This window comes from Centrocercus urophasianus, unplaced genomic scaffold (assembly GCF_019232065.1).
Source record: "Centrocercus urophasianus isolate 14NV4802_14NV808 unplaced genomic scaffold, USGS_Curo_1.0 seq_5, whole genome shotgun sequence".
Lineage (NCBI taxonomy): Eukaryota > Metazoa > Chordata > Aves > Galliformes > Phasianidae > Centrocercus > Centrocercus urophasianus.
The window spans coordinates 8206979-8234097 of NW_024885088.1; the positions used below are offsets into that span (position 1 = coordinate 8206979).

At 38.7% G+C, this 27119-nt stretch overlaps 1 protein-coding gene across 7 annotated transcripts in view; it reads left to right on the plus strand.

Moving 5' to 3' along the window:
• The window catches only part of CCDC91 (coiled-coil domain containing 91), a 142234-nt gene that overhangs the window by 50862 nt on the left and 64253 nt on the right, over nt 1-27119 (plus strand). For all 7 annotated transcript variants that reach the window (XM_042835010.1, XM_042835005.1, XM_042835011.1 and 4 more), the window contains one exon: nt 16057-16134. In XM_042835010.1, coding sequence (XP_042690944.1) covers nt 16057-16134 — 78 coding nt within the window. The remainder of the gene's footprint in view (nt 1-16056; nt 16135-27119) is intronic.

Consider the following 27119-nt stretch of genomic DNA (forward strand, 5'->3'; position numbering starts at 1 on the left):
TAGTGTGATTTCTTTTACTTTTCGTTTTTTTTAATTTTACTTTACTTTTCTGAAAGTGCATTAGATTAAGTTGAACTATGAAGATGGTTATTGTTTTCCAAATGAAGAATTTCAGAGCTAAAGCGTGGATTTGTTATGGTTACAGGAAAGAAGAGTGTGAGATGAAAGTGTATAACATAGAAGAAATATAATGGCAAAGTAATAATGATCTGAAGAGTGAGGGAATGCTAGGTACAGAAATGAAAAAGTCATTTACTGTCTCAGTTATGTGTACACAAGTCTTTGAGGAAAGCACATTTTTCAGTGGAAGATGGTGAGAAAAGGAAAGACAAATTAGATTGTACTCACATGAATTCTGTTTATGTCACTTTGCCTGTCTTTGTTGGTACAGGAGGAAAATTTGTTGGCGGTTTTCTTTCAGATCTTTCTTTAAGAAAGTCTATCCGTAAAAGGACCGACACTTGTCGCTATTGAAACTCATACGGTTTGCCTTGGCTTGATCCAGTCTGTTCAGGTCCCTGTGCCTTTCTACCCTCTGACTAATCAGCATTCTCTCCCAACTTGGTGTCATCTGCAAACTTACTAAGGCTACATTCAATCCCCTCATCAAGATCATTAATAAAGATGTGAAATAGGAGTGGCCCCAGTACTGAGCATAAGATGGCCTAGACCATATAGTTTAATAATATGTCATTGTTAAAATGTCACAGGTCTGTGTGTTTTTAAAAAGCTAACATTGTAATAGCTTTTGGCTATCTGTGAGTAACTTAATGCAGTATTGATAATTGCTGTCTTTTTCAGAATATACAATATTTGATATATCTGATATGTTCTTGTTTAACTAAAATTTTATTTTTGATTATTTAAAGACTTTCCTTAGAGGAAGAAAATAGATTAAATATATCATCCATTTAATAGGAGAAAGATTAAAATCAAGCTCTATTTCCCCTCTTCCTTGGGGAAAGGGAGAAAATTCTCTTGAGAAAGGAGTTTTGTTTTTGCTTAATTATGTTAGTGTTTCACAGAAAGTATAATAGAGGATTCCCTATAGACTTGTGTCTGTTTCTATCAGGTCACAACCAAAAAATATAAGTGAGTACATTTTACAGTTTTCACATAGGAATACTCTTCAGGTGTCCAGGTTTATGTGTTAGGCTCCAAATAATGTGTTGTTTTTTTTTTTCTTCTCCAAATACTCAAACTTAATTGATGATAAAGGAACTAGAGGTAACTGTAGCCATCACTAAATAAGCCAAATTTCCTAAAAACGGGTTTAAGAACTGAATACTGCTGTTCCTTCGTGGATGTTTTATGTATTGCTTTCCCATCTGAGTTCAGCATCGCTATATATTTTTAAATGGGATTATAGCTGTTCACTGTTGAGAAGTGGTAAAAGAGATAACTGAATAACCAGACTTCCGCTCATCAAGCAACATGAGAATTAAATCAGTTTTCAGGGATCCATGCTGAATGGCCATATGCAAGTACATGCAACCTAAGAAACATGCAAGAGGAGCTGTATACAGCGGTTAAACTAATGTTTAAATAACTGTGGTGTTTTGGGATTCTTCATGTGGCTAGATCTATGTTATGGATAGTGAATATTAGCTCATTAGAAAGGCAGTCTAGAAGAGGAGGTGAGGTTGTCATTTATAAGAATTAGCAGCTCAGAATACAGAGTATTTGAGAGGACAGCCCATAGAATTTGAGAGCAGAATTTGGTGTAGGCCATAACCTGACTGATGTCACTCTGGGAAGATCTATATCATCTGGGAAGATCCTTAGGAAAGTCTGATTACTGGAGGAAGATTAAAAGGATGGTTTACAAATGTACTGGTTTACCAGCCTTTTGGACCTTGGGAAATGCATGGAAGAAATGCCATTGGCAGCCATTTGGGGCACATGAAGAAAGTGACTGGGAATAGCCAGTATAGGTTTATCAAAAGGTATTTGTGCCTGATCAACCTGGATTGCCTTCTGTGATGAACGAACTGGATTGTGAATGAGGGGAATGCAGTGAATGCTTTATGTTGACCTCAAGGTGGAGAAGGGAGGGCTTAGAGGAAGCCTTCTGGCAGATTGTAGAGTCATAGTGTGGCTTGGATTGGAAGGGACCTTAAGGATTGTCTATTTCTAACCCCCCTGGGGGTTGCCACAGATGTCCAACAGCTGTGATGTCAGAAGGGTGAAGCAAGACAGATTCTACTAAGGCACACAGCAGGTGGGTGAGTGATAATGTTTGTAAATAAAAATATAGGAAGTTAGAACTTGGTGTAAGGAAAAAAAAAATGTGATGAAGGTAAGCATTAGAATATTTTAACCAGTGATGTAGAACTTCCATCCTTGGACATTTTCAAGGTCCAACTGAACAAAGTAGTTTGCAGTCAGTGTTTATGCTGCTTTCAGTAGGAAGATCAACTTGATGACCTCAAGAGATCCTTTCCAACCGGAATGATCGTGTGATGTTGTGATTTAATACTTTGATCATAAACCAAGAAAAATAAATGTCTATTCCGATTCAGGAAGGTCATAACTGAAATCCAGGGGATACTCCCTGGACTAAATTATTTGGAATATTTTACTCCAGTCTGACCTAGCTCATTGCCAGAAAACAGACATTAGTAATTATGGGCAGGGCCAGGAATGTCTGAACCAAAAATCTGATTAATTCAGTATTTGAAATTTTATACTAATCAGAATATCAGTTACTGTAAACTTAAATTTCAGTTGCATAAAATGTAACACTTTTGGTCTTTGGAAACGTTTGTCTTGTTAAAATAGGAACACATACAATGTGATGTATTTATGTTCTGTGAGATTTTACAGTAAATGAAACACAGTAATTCAGAATGTAGAACTGCAAGAGTAGTTCACAGAGTTACACAACAAAAAACAAGAGGGACTTATTGTAAAATCTGTGAATCTGTGGCTTGGAGTTCTTTTTTGGGACTGTAAGAGATGCTTCCTTCCACATTGGATTTTACTGAAGTTAAGTAACAAACGCTTTTCTTTGGTTTCTGAAGTACTCTTTCTGTATTTTAAAATAGATTAATTCTGCTTTTTCAATTTACTTCTTGTTGTCTCTTGTGAAGGTGTAACTTGTATTTTGTCTTTTTTTCCTACATGGCTTTGGTTATTTAGGAATTTGTTAGGTATGTATAGCAAATAACTAACGACTTAAATCTCAGAGTTGATATTTTGCTAGCAATTAACTGTGTGCAAGGTTAAATGTTGGAGTTAATTGTAGATGCAGTTTGCATTCTGGTTTGGGCAGTCCAATCTAAGTGTTGAGTGTTCTATTTCATTTCTCGACCCTTTCCTCTTTTGAACTATAGTGTTAAGAGAAGCTTATCTTATCTTGCAAATCATGAGCTGAACAAGTCTTTACAAAGCCTTGCTGTCTTCTTGACATTATCCCAAACTCCTTGAATCAATGCTTAGATTCCCAAGCTGTTCTTCATTTTGTCTTCTGATCTACACAATTCTTGTCACCTTTCTAATGGAACAAATGCAACAGCTTGATGAAAAGATGATTGTCTCTTGGTTGATCTGCAAGTTCTGTTAATTTGTTTGACTTGCCCATCAGCTGTCAGCTGTCAGCTGTCCTCAGATTTTTACACAAGTTTTGTTTTTGAGGATGCTAGAGAATTGGTGTAGTTCAATATCAAATCTCTAATGCATTCATTTCTTAACAAAAAGAACGGAGGAGATAATCTGCATTTTTTTTTCTACAGATAGTATTTGAGATCTCTAGAAGCAACTCTCTCTATATATTGTTGTCTTCTAACTTTCATGGTAGAAATTGATCTTCATTCAGTGTTGTCTTTAGCTCATTCTTTTGAATAATGGTATTTGTCTGGGCAATTAAGTAGACATTTGATTAGACAGTATTATTCTTACTGAAATAAATTGTGGAAAGACGTTGGGGATTAGCAGGATGGAGGGTCTTGCAGCACTTAATAAATATGGCAGGCACTTTGTGTTGGAGCAGTTTTGCTGCACAGCTGTTGTCTGGCTGGTTTTCAGAGAGCATGTCTGATTTGTAAATAGATTTGGAACACTAAAAACATTTCATGATGGAAAAAGAGTTAAGATTGGCAGGAGAAGTAGTATTCACTTTCTGAACTTTATATTGAGATGACTGTGGTGCTGTCCTATTCCCTTAACACTTTTGAGTACCTCGAGTTAGGGTTCATGTATGTCCAGTTTACTGAAGAATTCCCTGGTTCGATCCCCTTCCTCTGAGATGAGACTTCCTTTCTCCACTGCAGACTTTCCTCTTGGGGATTCCTTAAGGCTGGTCTTACAAGTAAAGTAAGGCTCTTAGTACCTCTGCCTTTTCCATGTCCTGTGTGACATCATCTCCTTCAGCAGGTGCATTTCAGCAGTGATAACAGTGATGTGAAAGACAAGCCACGTTTTGGATGGCCGTGCAGATTTTGACAAGCACAGTGTGCAAACTGTTTTTCTTTGTTGGTGAAAATGCATAGGTAATGTTGATGACTATGTTGAAAAATAGTGTTTTGTAGCTGAGAATTTTCTCTATTAAATAGTGTTATTGTGCTCTTTGTATCTGTTGTAGTTTCCATTGAAATAAGTAAGAAGCATTATTATTGGGGCAGCATCTATACTTGCAAGAGATATTCCTGTCTTTGATACCCCTTGTTAGATTCAATTCCAGTTTAGTTTTGGCTTTCCTAATTTCAGACAGTATTGATGTATTCCTTCCAGGTTATCTGTCCTTGATTCTGCCCTTTATATGCTCCCTATTTTCTGTTTCCATGCTTTATGCATGCATGGCCAACCTTACTAGTGATAACTGAGGCAAAGGTGGTGTTAAGTACCTCAGCCTTTTCTTTGTACTGTCCAGCTTAACCAGCATTTTCTTCTGACAGTATTCCTGGGTTTGTTGTCTTGTGTGCTCTTTCTCCTTGGCTTTCCCTTGGTATTAAGTCCCATCATCTTGATTATATGGGGAATTACCAAAACATCATTGGCATAAGATGCCCTCGCACAGCTCTAGCTCTATTCCTAAGAATTATCTACCTATATTGTATTTTAGAAGCCTTATGGCAGTCAGAAAGGCTTCCTGAACCAATTGTATTTTGCCATTTACTGTGTCATACAGTTTTGCCAACAAAATAGTTATTAATGCTAAGAACATGTAGTTTACAGATTGTTTAATAAATTCTGCTTCTTTCTTAGGTCTTTTCTCAGTTAACATCCTCAGTGGACAATCTCTCTCCTGTAGAATATATGAGCAGATATAAACTGTAGTTGTTTTTTCACACAATATTCATGTCTTAAATGTAAAAAATTTTCAGTATATATGGCACATGCTTGAAGAGTTTTTGCAGTTTCTTGGGGGACTACAATTTTCAGTTTTGAGTATGTACAGGCACTTGCATACTATTCCTTTTACATAGTCTTTCACATATAATAATTCATATTGTCTCCCAGAAGACTGGTCCATTAATAATCACTCATCTCTAGCTCAGCCCAGTTTTAAGTAAGTAGCAAATGCCTTCACCACTATAATAGGCAATTGCTCATGAAAATTTGCTCGGTAACTTGCTCCATTATTTACTTCAAAGAGTTCTGTCATTGTATCTGCCAGGTAGCAATGTTTTTTGTATAAAATATAGTATCTCTTTGATTCCTGTGGTGAGCTTTAAATTGTGCCTACTACATGTTCTGTTGGTTATATAATGGAATCTGAAATGTGTTTTTTTTTTCCTTCCAGTAACAGTATTTGTTCTTATTATTGTTAGGCTTCTAGCTGCTTCTTTCACTAGCATCCTGACAATGTGATCAAAGTGAAGATCTTGTAGACCTGAAGGCAATCTTGTATCTTTCTTTAGGAAAGCTTACATTATTTAATCAAGCAATCTTTATCTTATATACAATAGCACACTCTAGTGTGTATATAATTAGACATTATGGATTTATTCTCATCATGTTTAACTCAATTTTGTTGTGATTTTGTTCTATTGTGTTCAAAAGATTTTTTTCCCTATATTTGAGTTATAGAAATATTAACAGAATCATGACATTAAATATTACTTGTTAGTTTTAAAATCGATACTTAGGAAGAAAAATAGAGTTGATAACTGTTGTGAAAAAGGAAAAGACATAAAGGAGTAATTGAGTCTAATATGACGATTCTTAGTGATTTAATAGTATACAGAAAAACTGTATGTGGAAAATAGGAAAACACCTTGTAATTTATTTGTATCTGGGGGTCTACAGTTTGCTGTTTTAAATTACTACAGAAATTAGGAGGAAAGAGAGACTATCACTTTTGAAGGTATTGACTTGGACTTGCAAATAGTTCTGGAGATACATAGCCTTACAGGAGCTAGCAGTCAGCAACGGGCTTGCACATAGAATCATAACAATTGGAAAAGACCATTAAAATCATCTATTATAATCATGAACCCCTCACCACTATGCCTACTAATTCGCATCACTCAGTGCAACATCTACACTCTTCTTGAAAATCTCCAAGGATGGTGACTCCACTGCTTCCATGGGCAGCCTGTTCCAATGCATTACTACTATATCTGAGAAGAAATTTTTTCATAATAACCTGAACTTCCTCTGGAGCAGCTTGAGGCCATTCCCTCTCATCCTATTGCTAGCTACCTGGTAGAAGAAGCCAACCCTCAACTTCACTACAACTTCCTTTCAGATAGTTGTAGAGAGCAGTAAGGTCTCCCCTGAGCCTCTTCTTCAGACTGAACAGTCCCTCAGCTTCCCCTCATAACTTGTGCTCCAGATCTTCACCATCTTTGCTGTCTTTCCTAGGGCATGCTCCAAAGCACAGTTTCTTTTGTAGTGAGAGCCCCCAAAATGAACACAGCACTCAAAATGCTGCTTCACCAAGGCTGAGTACAGAAGGTTGACCACCTTCCTAGTCCTGCTGACTACCGTATTTCTGATACTAGTCAGGATGCCACTTATCTGTTTGACCACCTTCACATACTGCTGGGTCCTGTTCAGCTGTCTGTCAGCAAACATCAGCATCCTTTTTCAACTCACAGTTTTTCAGCCATTCTGCCCGAAGCTGTATCCATGCATAAGGTTGTTATGACCAAAATGCCAGTTATGGCACTTGAGCCTCATACAGGTGGCTTCAGCCCATGGATCCAGCCTGTCCAGATCCCTCTGTAAGGCCTTCCTACCCTTCAGCAGATCAGCATTTCTTCCCAACTTGTCATCTGTAAACTTACTGAGGATGCACTCAGTCCCCTCCTCCAGATCATCAATAGAGATGTTAAACAGGACTGGCCATAGTACTCCTCTTTGAGGAACACCCCTAGAGATCAGTTGTTAGCTGAATTTAACTGCATTCACCAGTCTCTGGACCTGGCTGTCCAGCATGTTTTTTACCCAGCAAAGAGTACCTCCTATCCAAGTCATGTGCTGCCAGAATCTCCAGGAGAATGCTGTGGGATAGTGTCAGATGTTTTACTAAATTCTAGGCAGATTATGTCCCTAGTCTATCCCTCATCCACTAGATGGGTCACCTGGTCGTAGGAGATCATTGTACTTGTAATAAATAATACTCTCTGCAAACTGTCATAGACGTTGGTTGATACATCTGAATGAAGCAAAGCTGATTTCTTACTATTAGTTCTTTCATATCAATTAATTTCATTTACTTTGGGAAGCATGTAAAGAAAGTCAGTACTCTTAAAATGTGTTAAATGGAATCTTTATGTTCATTTAAGTATATCTTGGCGTTGCTGCTCTAGCTTCTTTTGTCACTTCCCATTTGGCATGTGCTTTGCATCTTGATTTGCCTAGCAGTGCTAGTAAGGGTCAATATATTTATGATGGGAGCAGCCATAAAGGTGACTAGAAGGAATGGCTTCGAGCTGCGCCACGGGAGATTCAGGCTGAATGTTAGGAAATACTACTTCCCTGAAAGAGTGGTCAGGCACTGGAATGGACTGCCCAGGGAGGTGGTGGAGTCACCGACCCTGGAGGTGTTCAAGGAATGTTTGGACATTGTGTTGAGGGACAGGGTTTAGTGAGAACTATTGGTGATAGGTGGATGGTTGGACTGGATGATATTGTAGGTCCTTTCCAACCTTGGCGTTTCTGTGATTCTGACTTGGCCCTGGAATCACAATCAGCAGGAAATAACTGCTAAAACACTCACGGGAGAAAATACCTTCCAGGCTGAGAACTGCTAGGTTGGGAACCTGACCTGTGAACCAGGAGCGAATGCTTTTTGATCTAAAAATTTTCTTTCCAAAGTGGAGCCTTTGTCTCAGAATTCCCCATGTTGCAAACTTTTCTTCAAGATTTTCTAGACAAACTGAGCCTTTGTTGTGGAGGCCTATGTGATTGCAAACTCTGTGATACTGGTAGTCTTCAAAATGCAGTTTTGTTATTTATTTAGTACCAGGCATCAGTTTCTTCTGAGATCCTTTTTCATGCTTAGACTATTTTGAAGTCAGTTTTCTTAGTTAGGCCCCTTTGAAGCTGTTTTTGGCACTGCGCACTTATACCTCCCCTCAACTCCCCCCCCCCCACACACATATCTGGGATTACTTTGATGCAGTTGATACTAGTAGTTTTATTAAATTTATATTTATTATTTATATTTGTCTGCATAATCTGTCAGAAGTAGTTTTGACAAATCTAATCTGTCAGAAGTGTAGTTGTTGTTATAATACCAGTAACTTTACAATAAAGTACGTTAATAGAGTAGTTTTGATAACTTGATGAATTTGTTATATATCTTTGCTGTTTTTTATTATAACTAATTTTCTTTTAAAATCTGTTTGTTGTGACTATTCTTTAGTTCTATTCCCTCAGTATCTACTACATGCATCAATTTGCTTCATGGTAATATCTGTAATGGCTTGTTGTTGATGTAAATATTTGCCTTTTAATCGTAGTATACTTACCAGAGGTATGTAGTAATCCATAATAAATAAAAGATAAATCTTCATTGTCCTTGTAGCTGTGGAATCTTGGAATCCACTGTAGAGATCTCTGTATACCCATAGCCTAGGTAGCCCTTTAGATCATGATAAATTTTATTGGAACTAAATATCTCACTTTGTTGGTGAGTGCACTTGTTCCACTGTGTTTTACTGTTAATTTAAAGTACTTTAGACAGATTTTTCAGTTGAAATCTTACTGTTCTAGTAAGAACACTAAGAATCCTACTATTCTAGTTTGAAGGTCTTTTTCAATAAGGAATGCTTTCTCTCTTTTTTTTTTTTTATTTTTCCTGTTAGAATAAGTATTGAAAGTGAACTTCCTCATTCTATAGATTTCTTTTTATCTAATATTTGAATCCTTGTTATGCTACTATAGTAGTTACAACTTACTTGTTCTTTTTGTTCACTTGTCACAGTGAACTAATTTAAATTTGACTTGCAGAACTAAGCATTAAATCATATTTTTTTTCTTTATGCCAGTTCTGTAGTATTGTGCTGTAAAAATTTGACTAGCTCAGCCCTTTCTGCATGAAATGTCTGAGATGAGCTAGTTTCTGATGTTTGCATGTCAGTGCAATTCAACAGATGTGTACAGAGATTGCTGTGTACTGTTACTGGAAGTAGGAGTTATTTACTCTTCAAAATGTTTCCATCTTCAGCTTTTCTGGTTCATTTCATTTGTTCTTGCAGGGCTTTGTAAAAAGAAATTCTGTTCAAGTTAATCTGAATCTAATTATGTTTGGGTCAATAATTAGTATGTATAACTATGATTTCAGATTCTATTTGGTAAGATGGAACCAAATGGCTTAGCAGAATTTTCTAATCAAATTTAATGGAGTTATAGACTGATCAATTTTTTTTCAATGATAATGTATGACTTTCATAATTGAACATGCTTTGTTTTATTTATTTACTTCTTTGATCATGCAGCTACTTGCTATGTGTGTTCCCTGTGTCACTGTTAACAGTTTCCAGAGGTTACATAAGGTACACATATTTTTCTGTATGGTGTAATGCTGGTCAGGAAACTTATTTGGTATTTTTATTTCATATTGTAGCCATGTTCATATTTTGGGACCCTTATATTGGAAATTATTAGTAATTTGACTCTACTTTGTTTGCTTAGGGAACCGGGCTATGGGGAGACAAGAGAGAATGTTCAAACCAGCATGTTACTCTGGTCTACTCATTATGCTTCAGGTTTTGTTCAAGATTAAACTACTATTTACAAATATCTCCCAGGGATTAGCCCTGAGACTGGATAGTTGTGAGTGGCAGGGAGTGTTGAATGGTATGAGCAGATACCTAGAGTAGTGGGCTTCCCCAGTGTTTTGCAGCTTAACCTCTGAGCAGCTTCAGAATCCTGAAAAACTAGTGAAATATTTGGAAAGTTGTGCTGTTACCTTAGCAATTCTAAAGACACACAGATCACTGCAATCTGACAGGACCTGGCCCACCTACCTAGCCAAGCTCAACACTATTCAGCACCCTAAAGAGCAAGAAATATCTAGATTTGATGGCAATGAAACAGGCCATGTGATTGTTTTGACACCTGCAACAGGCCTTGCAGTTCAGAGAACCAATCTGAGCCAGTATCAATCACTCCCATACACAAGAGAAAAAAATGTTCACAGAAAGTCAGCTTTTTTAGTAAGGACATAATCTACTATTAAAACAAGGATGGAAGAAAAAGATGAGGATGAGTCACGGCCATCACAAGGACAGGAGGAGGAAGACTCAGAGTTCATAGCTGTCCGATCGCTAACAAAGAATGAGCTGCAAGATATGCAAAAAGAAACTGTCAGCCAGGTGAGCATATATTCATCTGGTTGATCCAATGGATCCTCACGAATCAGTGCTGGGACCAGTGCTATTTAATATCTTTGTAGGTGATGTGGACAGTGGGGCTGAGTGTACCCTCAACAGGTTTGCAGATGACACCAAGCTGAGTAGTGCAATTGACATGCTAGAGGGAAGGGATGCTATACAGAGAGACCTGGACAGGCCTGAGAGGTGGATCTATGCCAGCCTCATGAAGTTCAGCAAGGCCAAGTACAAGGTCCTGTATCTGGGTTAGGGCAATGCCAAGTACAAAGACTGATTGGAGAATGGCTTGAGAGCAGCCCTGAGGAGAAGGATTTGAGAGTGTCAGTTGATGAAAGACTCAACATTAGCTGGCAATGTGTGCTTGCAACCCAGAAGGCCAACTGTATCCTGGGTTGCATCAATTAAAACGTGACCAGCAGGTCAAGGGAAATGCTTCTGCCCCTTTACTCTGTCTTGTGAGACCTTGCCTGGAGTACTGCATTCTTTGCTGGAGCCCCCAACACAAAAAAAGACATGAAATAGTAGGAACAGGTCCAGAGGAGGGCCACAAAGATGATCAGAGGACTGGAGCACCTCTGCTATGATACCACACTGAGAGAGTTGAGCCTTTTCAGCTTGGAGAAGTCTCCTGCGGGACCTTATAGCAGCCTTCCAGTATCTGAAGGAGGCCTACAAGAAAACTGTGGTGAGACTTGATATAATGCTACATAGTGACAGGACAAGGGGAGAAGATTATAATCTGAAAAAGAGTAGAATTAAACTAGATATAAGGAAGAAATTCTTTACTGTGAGGGTAGTGAGACACTTGAACAGGTTGCCCAGAGAGGCTCTTGATGTTCCAGTCCTGGCCTCCATCCAGGCCTGGCTGGATGGAGCTTTGAGCAACCTGGTTTAGAGGGAGGTGTTCCTGCCTATAGCAGGGGTGTTGGAACTAGATGATCTTAAAGGTCTCTTCCAACCCAAACCATTCTATGATTCTATGAAAGCAATTGGGAAAAGGTACACAAGCCTTCACCCTGCAGAGATGACTTTTATCAGCCATGAAAGGAAGATGTCCCTTCAGAGAAGACCTGATACTTTACCTAGGCAAGTGAATCACCGGGATAAAGTTATTCAGCACATAATGGAATTGGCTGTGTCGGAGGTATGTATGACCTCAAGGGTGATCGGTTATCCCAAGATACAGACAACACCAAGTTCCCACGATCTGTATGGTAGAAATTTGTACAGAGCACACCATCTTGTATGCAAGCAGTGGCAGCAGTGGTTTGGAAAGATAATGAAAATCCAGCAATAGATGAAGTGGCTAATCTACTTTGACAATATGAAGGAAATCTCCCTTTCTCATCTGTAGAGAAACAGACCTGGGAGCTCCAGCAATTCAGAGACAGTAACTCTTATTCTCTATCTATATGGTATCCAGTATCTCAGCCATTAGAATTAAGCATTCCTGTTCTCAAGGGAGAGGATATAGTGGGTATATACCGCATGCCACCTTCTAGTTTTACCTGCATGACTATGGAAAGGATATGAGAAAGTGGGATATCAAATCCACCGTGACCCTAGAGGCAGGTATACAAGAGTTGTGAGGAAGAGCAGTTCAAATAGGGGATTCTTCAAGGAAAATGGCTGCTCTAATTTCCAGTGCACAGTCTCCTAGACAAAGAAGGTGATTTGATCCTATTTCTGAGTCAGGTAACAAGTCTTTGGTTTGCATTCATGAATACAATAACCAGAACCAGAGGGGCCCTATTTTCTAGTCATGTGGAGGAACGAGATAATCGGGTTTATTGGAATGTATAGATTTTATGGCCTGGCATATTAGAAGCATGAGAGTATAAGACTTTAGTGGATGCTAGTGCAGTTTACTCTAATGCCATCAAGTTATAAGGGAGTAGAACCCATCTGTATTTCTGGAGTAACAGGATCTCAAGCACTAAGTGCATTGGAGGCTGAAATAAGCCTAACTGGGAATGAGTGGCAAAAGCACCCCATTTTGTCCAGCTCAGAGACTGCATGCATCCTTGATACAGATTACCTCAGAATAGGATACTTCAGGAATCCAAAAGGATACTGTTGGCCTTCAGTATGTAGTTCTTGCAGATGGAGGACATTTATTAGCTGTTCTTGACTTGCCCGGTCTTTCAGAGGATACTTTGCAGAGGGATTGTGAGAAGCAGGTGCGAATTGTTACAGTGACAGTGCACTGATGGCAGTATTGCACCGACTGGGACTACCTGATTCCCATCCCTATGCTGATTCATCAACTGGAGAGACAAAGAGTAATCAAAGCCAAACACTGGCTCACCTTTAACAATACTGTATGGCCAGTGCGAAAGTCCAGTGGAGAGTGAGGCTAACAATGGACTGTCATGGCCTGAATGAAGTCACACCACCATTAAGTGCTTCTGTGCCAGGCATGCTAGAACTTCAGTGTGAACTGGAGCTAAAGGCAAGTAAGTAGTATTCTATAATTGATATTGCCTATGCATTTTTCTCAATCCCTTTGGCAGCAGAATGCAGGGCACAGTTTTGTTTCAATTGGAGGGGCGTCTAGTACCTGGAGTCAACTACCCAAGGGGTGGAAACAGAGTTGCTATGGTCTGATCCAGATTGCACTGGAACAGGGTAAGTTCCTGAACACCTGCAGTATGTTGATGACATCATAGTGTGGGGCAACACAGCAGAAGTTTTGAGAAAATAAACCAAATCCTTCCAAAGCTGGTTTTGACATGAAGCAAAGTAAGGGACCTGCACAGGAAACCCGGTTCTTAGGAATAAAATGGCAAGATAGATGTAATCAGATCCCTATGGATTTGATCAACAAAATAACTTAATCCACACCAACTAGAAAAAGGGAAACACAAGCTTTCCTAGGTGTTGTGGGTTTTTGGAAAATGTATATTCTGGATTACAGTTTGACTGTAAATCGTCTCTTTCAAGTGACCCAGACGAAGAATGATTTTACATGAAGTCCTAAGCTACAACAAGCCTTTGAACAAATTTAACAGGAGGTAGTTCATGCTGCAGCCGTTGGACCGCTCCAGACAGGACAAGATGTAAAAAATGTGCACTACACTGCAGCTGGGGAGAATGGCCCCACTTGTAGCTTCTGGCAGAAATCACCAGGGGAGACTCAAGTTTGATCCCCAAAGGTTTCAAAGTCAGTGATAGAGGATCCAAATCCTGTTACAGTGAACACAAAAAACACACTAAGCAATACAGTCTGGGTTATTTCTGCACTGGGGAAAGGCATGGTTGTCCAACCTTTTGGCTTGCATGGACCGCAGTGAGCGAAGAGGAATCATCTTGAGCCTCATATACGATATTGTTAAAGTATATACCTGACAAACCTTTTTTTATTTATTTGTATTTTTATGGAAGCATTTAAAACTAGAGCAACTAAAACATAAAACTAGTCAGATATTTAACTGTGTTTTTGTGAAACTAATGCATCTGGTTCATTGGAAGTATTTCAGTTCTTAGTGAGTTCTCCAGGTATTTTTCTTATTAGAGATTTTTTGATGAAATTCTTCTCTCCTTGTCCTTCACCCTTGAAAACAGTTTAGTAAGGGACATTTTTCTCTGATCACATAGGTCTTATAAAAGTCTAGTAGAGAAAGATGATCAGATTTTTCTTTGAGTTGAATCTCTGATTGCAGTTCTATATGTTCAGTTTGAAAATTCACAAGTAATGTATTTATGTCACCTGAAAGTGGGGTGGTTGGCAGGAAAGAGCTGCTGCCACAAAGGCATGGATCAGGGGCTGGACCATAGTATGAGCAGGGACAAGCCACATGTGGCCCATGGGCTAGGAGTGTCTTGGGCATGTCTGGGCAATCGCACACATGGTCCTGGATTCACTTGTGGGTTATATGTAAGGACGGTGAAATCTGATATGTACCTTAAAGGAATTTGATGTTTGTTGAGAAGAGCCAGGAACCAGTAGTAGTACAGTAAGAATCAACTAAATCGAAGAAAAATGGATTCTAACCCTTTTCTCAAAACCATAACTGGCTTCAGCATGCAATAATTCAGCACCATGCATCATCTGTCCTGCCCTGAAGGACTGTTACGATAGATGGACCCCAAAGTCAGGGACTAAATGAACAATTCAGAGGGCTTGCCCATAGATTACTGGAATGATTCCCATGTGATTAATCAGGATGTATGGGAAAGTGTTGGACCTGAGCATGATGTGAATTTTACAGAATAAGGGTGGATGTTGTTGTGGTTTCTGATGAGAATGTATTAATAGCACATCAGTATGCTATTGTTTCTGAGTGATTGGAGTGTGCGGAAGACTTGACCAGACCGCTCAGTGGAACAGCAGCTGCCATTATGGCATGGCACCAGGCAACAAGGCTGCTAGCTTGAGTTAGGCAAGAGATTATTCCATTCCATGTGACGTTATGCAGAAAGGCTATCAAACTGTGAGGAATTGTTTGGGGGTGGGCTGCTGCTTAGGGTTTGGCTGGACATTGGTCAGTGGGTGGTGAGACGTTGCATTGCAAGCTGGCTGTTGGTTGGCAGGCGTTTGTTTTGTTAGCTGGGCATCAATTGGCAGGTGAGTAATTACGTTGTGGATAAGTGTGTGTGTACTGGCTGATTTTAAAAACAGATAACTGAAACTGATAATGAGGGAGGAGGGGTAAGTTTTTCATGTTTCTTACCAACTTATTATTTGAAAAGATGATGCTGCTCATTTGTAAGTGTGAAATGCTGATGAGAGTCTAATGAAGTATTCACATTTCAGACACTGTAAACCACATGCAAGTGTTTTTGCCTTTTTGAAGGCAAAAGAAAAATTAATGTTTCTGTACATTAGAAAAAGAATTATATCAGGTATTGCTGTTCTGAGAAAGCCAAATCTAATAATAAAAGTGTTAAAATGGGTTAATAAAGTAGTCAGTAAATAAAATTCCCACAACGTTTTAAAGTTATAGTTGTGGTTTTTTTCACTAACAGTCATTCAGAAGTCTAGCCATCCACAAGTGCATCAAGAAAGCAGAAAAATCAGAGAAACAAAACAACAGAAAAAAACCATAAAGAACTGTTCAGAATTTTACTAGAGTAAATTTAATAAATAAACTAAGTTTAACTTTTGGAAAAGCTTGCGTTTTGAGTACATATATAATAAAAAATCCAAGAGATGTATGCTTTTTCATGAAAGATAGAAAAAATGAGGAAAATAGTTGTCATTTCCTCTCTTAATTAATATTATGTGCTTATATTGTATATAATCTTTCCTTTTTTTTTTTTTGTATAGGAAAAGCATAAGCAGGAGTTAGAAGATATGAGAAAAGCTGGACATGAAGCCTTGAGTATTATTGTTGAAGAGTTCAAGGTAAATGAGTTAAGATGGCACATTTTCCAGTGTCATATTATATAATAAATACGCACTACAGATGGTCTTATTTATTACTTAGTTTTGGTTGCTCAGCCTCTGTTTGTTGGTTGCTTCCAGTTTAGACTGGAAGTTTGGCCTGAAATTTTACATAGCGTGTTTTCTCTCCCTGCATTTCAGTTAAAGGGGAAACTTCAGATAAAATATGTTAGCCATTTTCATTAGTGAAAATTAAATCTGGAATGAAAGAAAAATGCTTAGTCAATTGTGTTAAACTCTGATTTTGATTTTTAGCGTGCATCTACGTTTTGGACCTCCTTGGCTATGACAAACTTCAAACTATAACCTCACAGGGCAATTAAGCAGGTTTTTTAAGTATTTTATTTATTTATGTTCACGGCACTAAGAGGAGGAGTTCGGGATAAAATAAGGTTCAATCTGTAACTCTTTTCATGTTGTTCCTATTTGCAGTGAGCCAGCAAGATACAGGAACACAACATTATTGTACAGGATCAATCTGTATCTTTTGTACTGCTATGAAAACATACTAATAAGAAATGCACAAAACTAAGGATTCTAATTAGACTTAATTGAGGTAAACAAGGTGTGACTGGAAAAAACTGATTGTAGGAAATGGAAAATAGAGTTGTTGCTGAAAATGAGAAGGGAAATATGAGACAGCTGTCAGTAGGGAGCACCAAACTAGTAATGTCATTACTGAGATTTGGTTTGGAACTGGCAAAGCAAAAAAGGATGGGACTGAGACTATCATTTCATTCAGGTAGTAAACTGAAAGCTTAAGTGTAGATCCTGCTGGTCAAGAAACCTGCAGTGTTGCTGGGGAGGTTAGGCTGACTTGTTTGTTTTCAGGAAATATCAATCTCTTACTTTATAAAGTATTTATCTCTCTGGAAGTGTCAGGACCTGCAGCTTCAGGAGAGCCATCTGTACCAGCTTTCAAGTCTACTGCAAAATCTGAAACTAAATGCTATGCAAAAACTTTTTTTTGTTTAATTAGATTTTGTGGGCCTTGTAGTTTCTCTTCCTTATGTGTAGGTTAGGCTTAACAAGTTTCAATCTTGAGAAAGGACCACTGTGTAGGGTACCTGATGATGCTTTTAGGAATAACTGCTTGAAAGAGGTCTGGTTCTCTGTGCTTTTCTGAAGCCTAATACATAGACATGTTTGCAACAACTTATAAAAAGTTTCCCTTTTAATATATTTGCTGTTAATTGATAGCAGTGTTCTAGTCAACACTGTAGCTGAACTATTTGTAGAAATGTGTCTGTTTTCTTTGATACAATTTATACTAATTTCATCAAAAGGGAACTTATTCTGAAAAAAGCTTCTGAAGTTTCCATTCCTAAGAGAAGCTAAGCATGTACAGTGATGTTGTACCATTTCCCCAGACATTTTTCATTTCACTTTAAGAGAAATGTTGCATTTCTTTTCCCTCTTACACTTCTGGGGTTTGCCTCACAATGGAATGACAAAATTGCAGGATGGCTGAGGTCAGCCATCTGAGAACTCTCTGTCCTGCTCCAACTCCTGCTTAAGCAGGGCCAACCAAAGCAGGGTGCCCAGGCCTGTGTCCCAGCAACTTTTGAAGAGAGACTCTGTGGACAACCTGTGCCAGTGCTTCATCACCCACACAGCACAGAAGTGCTTCCTGATGTTCAGAGGGAACCTTCTGTGCTCAAGTTTGTGCTCATTGCCTCTTGTCCTTGCACTGGGCACCACTGAAAAGAGCCTGGCTCTGTCTTTTTTGCACTCTCCCTTCAGGTATTTATAGACATCACTCAGAGCCTCAAGTCTTCTCCAGGCCGAATAGGCCCATCTCTGTCAGCCTTTTTTTATGGGAGGGAAGAATGAGCATGTTCTTCGGGCTGACTGCTTTGGATGGGTCAATGAACACGTGCCATATTGTCAGCATTTTTCATTTCTGTTTTGACTAGCTGTGTATAAAATCTGTTTCCATGTGGCCTTACAGTTTGAAAAAAAGAAATTGGTGATCTATTGGTATTTGCTACATTTATGTTTCTTCCTCTTTATTTCTGAAAATGTAAGCAAGTTGCGAAATGCACCTATTCTATTGTAGTGAATGAATAGATACCATTTTCCACCCTTTCAATGCCTTTGTGTGAGCTAAAAAAGAGTTTTGCATGGATGACAGGAAGAATTATTTAAGGAATATCTCTTCATGTTTAGCTGGGTAAAATGATACACATACGTATAATTTTTTGAGAATTATTTTACAAGTCAAAAGCAACTGTGAAACTCTAATATACCGTCTTGAAAAAAGGATTTAAATTTTTCAGTTTCTATGATTTGGCACAAAAGATTAGGTATTTAATTCAGTACAGTGATTCTTAGCAATGTTTAGCATGCTATTTCTCATAGACTGTTAGTCTTCAAGTTATATAAATATATTCTAATCATCATAGAATGGCCTGGGTTGAAAAGGACTCAAAGATCATCTAGTTTTAAGCCCCCTGCCATGGGCAGGGTCGCCAACCACTTGACCAGGCTCTCCAGAGCCTCATCCAGCCTGGGCTTGAATGCCTCCAGGGTTGGGGCTTTCACAACCTCCTTGGGCAACTTGTTCCAGTGCTTCACAACCCTCTAAGTGAAAAACTTCCTCCTAATATCTAACCTAAATCTCTTCTGTCTCAGTTTAAAACCATTCCCCTTTGTTCTATCACTGTTCATCCTCATAACTGCCTTCACTTCATGTAGTGGAAGGCCACAATGAGCTCTTCCCTGAGCCTTCTCTTTTCCAAGCTAAACAAGCCCTGTTTCCTCAACTTTTCCTCATAGGAAAAGTGCTTCAGCCCTGTAATCATCTTCGTGGCCCTCCTCTGGACTTGTTCCAAGAGCTCTGTGTCTCTCTTGTACTGGGGGCCCCAGGCCTAGATGCAGTACTCCAGATGGGGCCTCACAAGAGCCAAGTTGAGGGGGACAATCACTTCCCTCTCTCTGCTGGCCACCCCTTTTTTTAATGCAGCCCAGAACACAGTTGGCCTTCCGGGCTGCAAGAGCACACTGCTGGCTTATGTCCAGCTTCTTGTCCACCAGGACTCCCTGGACCTACTCTGCAGGGCTGCTCTCAAGGAGTTCTTCCCTCAGTTTGTATAAACTTCTGGGATTGCCCCAGCCCAAGTGTAACACCTTGCACTTGGCCTTGTGGAACCTCATAATGTTCACATTGGCCCACTTCTCCAGCCTGTCTAGGTCCCTCTGGATGGTTTCCCTTCCCTCCAGTATATCGACTGCACTGCTCAGCTTGGTGTCATCCGCAAACTTGCTGAGGGTGCACTCGATTCCATCATGTCGTTATAAAAATGTTGAAGAGCACTGGTCCCAAAACTGAGCCTTGGAGGACACTGCTTGTGACTGGCCTCCACCCTTACGCAGAACCACTGATCACAACCCTTTGGATGCGACCAGCCAACCAATTCTTAATCCACTGAGCAGTCCATCCTTAAATCCATGCCTCTCCAATTTAGAGAGAAGGATGTGGTGAGGGACCATGTCAAAGGCTTTGCAGAAGTCCAGGTAGATGACATCCGTCGCCCTTCCCCTGTCCACTGATGCCACCACTCCATCATAGATGGCCATCAGATTGGTCAGGCAAATATTCCCTTGGTGAAGCCATGCTGGCTGACTTGAATCATCTCTTTGTCTCGTATGTGCCTTAACATAGCTTCTAGGAGGATCTGTTCTATGATCTTCTCAGGCACAGAGGTGACACTCACCAGCCTATTCTCCCTTTCTAAAAATGGGAGCAATGTTTCCCTTTTTTCAGTCACTGAGGACTTCACCGGACAGCCTTAAATTTTTCAAATATGGTGGATAGCAACTCAGCAGCCACATCAGCTATCTCGCTCAGAGCCCTAGGATGGATATCATTCAGGCCCATGGACTTGCATACATTCAGATTCCTGAAGAGGTCTAGGACTTGTTCCACTGTTATAGTGGGATGGAATCTGCTCCTCTCACCCACACCTAGAGCTTCAGGGTCCTGGTGGATATGGGGAGGAGACTGACCACTAGTGAAAACTGAAGCAAAGCACTTTTTGAGCACCTCAGCTTTTTCCATGTCTGAGAAAGCCAGCTCTCCGTCCTCATTTATCAGAGAGGGAACACTCTCCTTGATATGTCTCCTCCTGCTTATGTACCTGTAGAACCCCTTCTTGTTATTTTTCACGTTCCTTGCCAAGTTCAGCTTTATCTGTGCCTTGGCTTTCCTGATCTTATTTCTACACATGTGGATGATGTCCCTATATTCTTCCCAGGCTACGCAACCACTGTACATATCTCTGTTTTCCCTCAGCTGAAGCTGCAGGTCCTTGCTTAGCCGCCGCCTCTGCTCAATTTCTTCTGCTGTGGGATGGAGAGCTCTTGTGATCTCTGGTGTGTCCTTAAAGAGATGCCAGCTCTGTTCTGTTCCTGTGCCCTCAAAGACACTTTCCCAGGAAATTCCATCCAGCAGTTCCTTGACCAGCCGGAAGTTTGCTCTCCTGAAGCACAGGGTTCTGATGCTACTTTTTGCCAGGCCTGCATTCCTCCAGATCGCCAACTCCCCCTGGGCATGATCACTGCAGCCCAGGCTGCCTCCAGTCTTAACCTCTCTGATGCTTTCCTCCACATTGGTGGGCACCAATGCGTATGCACCACTAAGGCTTCACCTTAGGTCTTTCCGTCTAATACCTGGGCCAGGAAGTTATCCTCACCAGACTCCAGGAATCTGGATTGTCTGCCACCCACTGTGCTGCTATCCCAGCAGATATCCAGTGGTTGATATCCCCCAGCAGGACAAGAGCCCACAAGTTTGACATCTCCCGCAGTTGAAGCAAAAAAGCTTCATCAACAGGCTCTGCCTGATCAGGTGGCTTGTAGCAGACCCCAACCACTGGATGCCCTTTATTGGACCAGTCCCTCATTTTCACCCATAAACTCTCAACCTGTTCATGGCTCAGACACAGCTCTTTACAATCTATCCACTTCCTAAGATAAAGGGCTTTCTGGCATTAAAAGGTCTCCTCTGCTGCTTCCTGGAGAGACACGAGAAGGTTTCAGATGGGGGGGGGGGGGAAGTCAGCAACATTGCCTCCCTCTTCTGAGGAGTTCCCACAGGATCCTACAGGACATTCAGAAGCTTTTCCCCATTATCTCCTACAGTGACAACATTCCCAAGCCCTTTTCTCTCCCGTTGACCTCCACCCACTTCCCCTGTCAAATCTGATTGAAATTTCTGAACTACACACTGCACCATACCTAGTTTAAAGCTCTGTCAGTGAACCCTGCTAGCTCCTCGGCTAGGATCCCCTTGGAGAAAGGTGAGACCTGCCCGCAGCTGTCAGGCCAGGTGCCAAATAAACTGCCCCATGGTCAAAGAACCCAACCTTTCAGCCTTATTCAAACTTATTCAAAGCCTGGATTTTCCTAGACCGCTCCGTATCCCTTAGTACCCCAGGAAGGAGAGAGGAAAATACCACTTGCACACCCACTCCTTCAACCATTCGCCCTAAACTCCTGTAATCTTAAGATGAGATTTCATAGTCATAACATTTGTATTAAAAAACACGGAAAAATAACTAAAAAATGAACTTAGTTTTCTGAGTAAGGCTAAGTTTCCCCTTTCTGCATTTGCTTCATTTGATTTAATTTCTGTGTTTCATGTTTCAACATGACTAATTAAATATTACATTTTATTTAGCCTATCATTTGAGTTTGTTTCACATTTTTAAATAGTACTACATCTGAGAAATCTTTTTTTTTTTTTTTTTTGCAGAGATTAGATTTACTTTAATAATGTTTTTTAGAAGGCGTGAAGGTGGAGATTAAAAATTTTTTTTTTTTTTTTTTTTTTTTTTTTTTTTTTTTCCCCTGCTAGCTTTTTTTCCATTTTTTTTCCCTCATAGCAAAAGAAAGAGATTGGAAGAGAGAGATCTGGCAGAGATTATTTCTGGTTGCGTTGAATTTGGGGATAACAGGTATTTTGACTAGGTAAACCAAGAAGGATTTTCGTAAACTTTAGCTTCTGTCTGTACAAGAAATCCCAATTTGGGTAAACAGTTATGATTTCTACTGTTGCTATAATTAAGGCAGTATGCACTGGTGTTGGGTAAATAGATTTATATTAAACATGTGTATATATTAAAAATGTAAGTCTAATTATTGCACTTTTGTCTTAGTTTGAATAAAAAATTGAGGTCCTGTTTTAGAAAGCAATCCATACTCTATATCTAAAAGAACTTGGAGAAGTACAAGAAAAAAATTTTTGATCATTTGTATGCTACTGGCAGAGCTATACTGTGTCTACTTTATTAGATGTGGCTGTTTATGTTAGTCCTTTGTCTGTTTGTACATTAACTCTGTGATTTTTTTTTGTTGTTGTTTTGTTTTCAAACATCCCCAAAGCTGTTCATGTACTTATGGCTGGAAACAACTAACAACTATTTGGAAATGTAGAACAGTTTGGTGATGGAATATGATCTACATCAGTCATGTGAATGATTTCCAAGTGGCAAAGTAGAAAGTAGAAGATAGAACTTCTCCCAGATTAATTCTTACATCTAAACTGCATTATAGTATGCTTAAAACATATATTTTGCAGACACTGAAACTCCTTCCCACTGAAGATAAGAGTACCCAGTGTTCTAGCACATTCTCCTATCTCTAATCTTTCACACTGTAAAGGTGCATTACTGCTAAAGATTCCAGACATACGGGTGTTAGAATAACAAGAACTCTCTTTAAGAAACTTAAACATTTTAGAACTTAAAATATATACATATATATGCGTGTGTGTATGATATAAGAGCAGCAAACTTGCTCTTTAGGAAAAGAAAATGAGAACTGAGGTGGAGTGTAGAATCCTAATTTTCCTTTGTGGTTAAAATCCATTGGTTTTAGTGAAAAAGCATGATATGTATATTAAGCAGCTGCCCACAGTATGGCTCCTATTGTACAAAAACAATGCTGGAACTCAGACCAAGCCATGATCTCAGTGCAGAGATAAGAAGCAGCCTGGAGCAAAGCTCATTGCAGATACACAACTTCACTGCTAGTAATATGATACAGCATCTAATGGTTTCTTTTGTTTGTTTCTGAAAGGATGAAGATTAGAATATATGTCAAGCCATAATACATCTGATACCTGATAGATATTGGAACGAGACCTAAAGATTTGCTTTCTTTATCCAGCGCTGGTAGTTCCTTATAACTTATTTGCATTATCTTAAATTCCTGTACTGAAACTCAGGATAATAAGCAAAATGAATTATAAAATTACGAAATATTTTATCTTGTTGATGGTGGTTTTTTGGTTTTTTTTTGTTGTTGTTGTTGTTTGTTTGTTTTTTTAAACTAAAGAAAACCCAGTGGGTATCTTAAAATAGTGCAGTCTGGGAAATTAGTTCTAGATTTAAAAGAGCTAAATACTGATGTGTTGATTTGGCAGCTTTTTCTTCTACTAATAACTTTTTCAGTTGTACTTTCTCTGATCCAGGAGTTGGTTTGCTTTTAAAACCTTTGTGGACAGGTTGAGGAACGAAATAAGCAATGCTGTAACAACTCTGCTGCCAGCTTGTCATATAAATGTTTTCTCCACATGGCTTTAATTTATACAAAATGCGTATTGTAATTCAGAGCAGTGTGTGCATCAGTACTTAGTATTTCCTCTTTATAGTCATGCAGATGAACTGGGATATATATTGAAAATAACAATAATCTCACTTTTCTAGTGAGAATAATGTAGAGAGTTTGGAAGGATAACATTAGCAGTCATGGACTAGTGTTTGAAATATTGAAATATTGCTCATCTTTCGGTGACTTTCTTACCCAGAACATCTGACTGATTTTCTTAACAGAAAAAGAGTATGTTATTTTTGTTAGGCTTTTTTTTTTTTTCTTTATCATTTGATGAGGCCATGTATTTTTATCTCATATAGCAGCATTATTTGTAAAGGTTCTAGAATTTTCAGCTCACAGTCAGTGCCAAACTCTTCTTAGAAGAGACTTTTACATGAAAAAAATGTATTTAACTTACAGATCTTATTATGTCTAACTTGGTGGGTTTTTTTTTTTTCTAACTTGGTGTTGTATTTGATGTTTCTCATCAAATACAAAAACTAAAAACTTAACTAAGTCGTACTTTTAAGTAGTTAAGAAGATTATGCCAAGTTGAAAATAAATTATAGATCAAGCAAACTTATTAAAATAATGTCAACGTAGATGATGTTTCTTTGTTTTCTCTTTCAGAGTTTTTTGTCCATTTCAGTCATGGTAAAAAAAAAAGTAATATGATATTGTGAAGAAGGAAATATGAAACAAGTGGGATATTTGATCTTGTTCTTGTGAAACTAGTGCATGAGTCTGGGTAAATGGAGGTAGTTGCAATTTCTAGTGAGTTTTGAAGGTGTTTATCAGAGATTTTTAGTGAAATGTTTTTTCTTCCTGTATTTCATCCTTGAAAATAGTTGTTCACAAATGTCTGTACTGACAGAAAGCAATGACATGAATAAGGCATGATTGTGAAGTGAGAGGTTTCTTTCTCTGGTAAGATTAATCTTATTAAAGTCTAGTAGAGAGACCTGGTCAGATTTTTTTGAGTTGAATATCTGATTGTAACTCTATACATTCCATTTGAAAAATTGCAGTATACTTGTACTATATTTACATTGACTGAAAATGGAGTTGCAAATTCAACGAAAAAAATGATATTTTCAGTAGCCTTGAAACTTAGTCTCAAATTCTTTTATGAAAACAAAAAGCAAGGCTGAATATTCTTCACTGTACCCAAGACCAAGTTTAGTCAATGTATCAAAACACATAAAATTATTTGTGTAACATGGATTAGCACTGCACTTTGCCCTTGCCGTATCCTATGTACTACATGTTATGAGGGCTGCTCTGAAAGTAGTGCCTCCTATTTTGCAATGTCAGCCCACAACATCAGAAGCGGATGTTGGTGACATGGCATTAAGTATTGAACCTTCCTGCCAATATTCCTTTACATTTTGTTGTTGTGCAACAGATGGCAACAGAACAGTCTTACAAAATGGTGTTTTACATGGAAGTGCATATGAAGCAAAAGAGTGGAATTAAATTCCTCCATGTGGAGAAAATGGCACCTGTTGACATTCACTGATGCTTGCTGAGCATTTATGGAGACCAAATAGTGAATATGAACACAGTGAGGTGGTGGGTGGTGCATTTCAGAAGTGGTGACAGTGTGTCACTCCTGCTGTTTCATATTTTTATGACCACAGCATGCAGGCTCTTGTTCATCACTGGTGAAAATTCATAGCTAATGGTGATAACTATTTTGAAAAATAGTATTTTGTAGCTGAGAATATACTCTATTAAATAGTGTTATTGTGCTCTTTGTATCTGTTGTTGTTTCTGTGTAAACAATTAGGAGGCATTACTTTCAGAGCAGCCTTTGTGGCCCAGGCAAGCCAAAAGGTTGAACTCTCATGGACTAGTTGATTAATAATCCTTAAAATCTGAAGTCAACACTTTCTCTAGAAAGTGTCACAAGGTGACCATTGCTACGCAGGATCAAGGAAGTTCATTACGCAGTATGTAGAAGTAGAAATGAATCACCAAGAGCATCCGTATGGAAAGCCTACCCTTTGACTTCATGCTACAGATATAATAGGCTACATTCTGCTGTGATCATTCCATGAGCTGTTGAAAGACTACTTCAAGAACAGCAGCTTGATGCTAGGTCAGGAGCTGCAAATTTATGGAACATCAGCTCTCCAGAATAACAATGTAATTAATTCAGGAAGAAAGTAGTGTTTCAGCAGTGGTGAAGAGTTGCCCAGTTGTTAGCAGTTAGCAGTTGTTCACGTGTTTAGTGGTACTGTACTGACAGAAGTGTGTAGCTATTAGAGTTAGGCACCTATTATCATCAGATAGCCAAATGTATTATTTAACATAAACTAATCAATTAATTAGTTTTGTTCATTAGTAAATTAAATATTTTGTTATCAGAAAGGTTGCATATAATATATTTAGATGTAAATAATCTCAGCTATATTTACCCCATCAGACAGACACTAAGTGGTTTTTTTTGTTTGTTTTCTTTTGTTTTATCTGCTGGTTTGTTTGTTTGCTTGTTTATATGCTTTTTTTTTTTAATTTATTTAACATTGGGTCTTGACGTCTTTATGCTCTTCTCTATGTGTTATGGGAGGGAGCCAGGCAAATGCAGGGTGTCAGCAAGGAATATAGTACTTTTCTAGACAACGCGTGCCTGTTAAATTTCAATTAAAGGAAATTATGCTAAATCTGTCCTTTATTTTGTTTTTAATATTGATTTCTTTCTGATAATTTATTAAATACAGAACATGCATTTTGTATGACTTGCCTCATTTTCTTTTAAATGACTTGAAAAGATTTGGGCCAAAATGAACATTCTGTTCTGTATTTTAAGACCTATTGGCTGGAGTGCTCTATTTCTCCATAGAAAAAAGATTTTCTCTGAACAGTTATGGCACAACATGAAAGCTATCTCTGAAATGCCATGTCATGCAGGATCATGGCATTTCAGTGTCTGTGCCTTCTCACTCAGACAACTAGACAAAGACATGCAACTTTTAGTTGCAGTTTAAACTCTATTCGTAATGTACATGAGAGAAAAGGGAAGCTTTAATTCCTAAATGTGGAATTTTATGTACAGAAAATAATAGTAAGAAAAATTTAGAAAATCTTAATGATCTCTTTATGCCATTTAATTTTTTCCTCTGAAAAAAACTGTACATTCTGGGTATGGCTTAATTATTATCAGTCAAGTTTGCACAGTAAAGTCCATAAGGTGACTCAACCTTTAGCATGAATAAGAATAAACTGAGAAATGGCATTGCATCTTTATGGCCATTCTGTTACTGTTTTCCATGTAAACAGAATTTTATTCCTTTTTCTTCTTTCAAGTCATTTATATAAAATAATTATCGTCACAGCAGCTTAGGGGA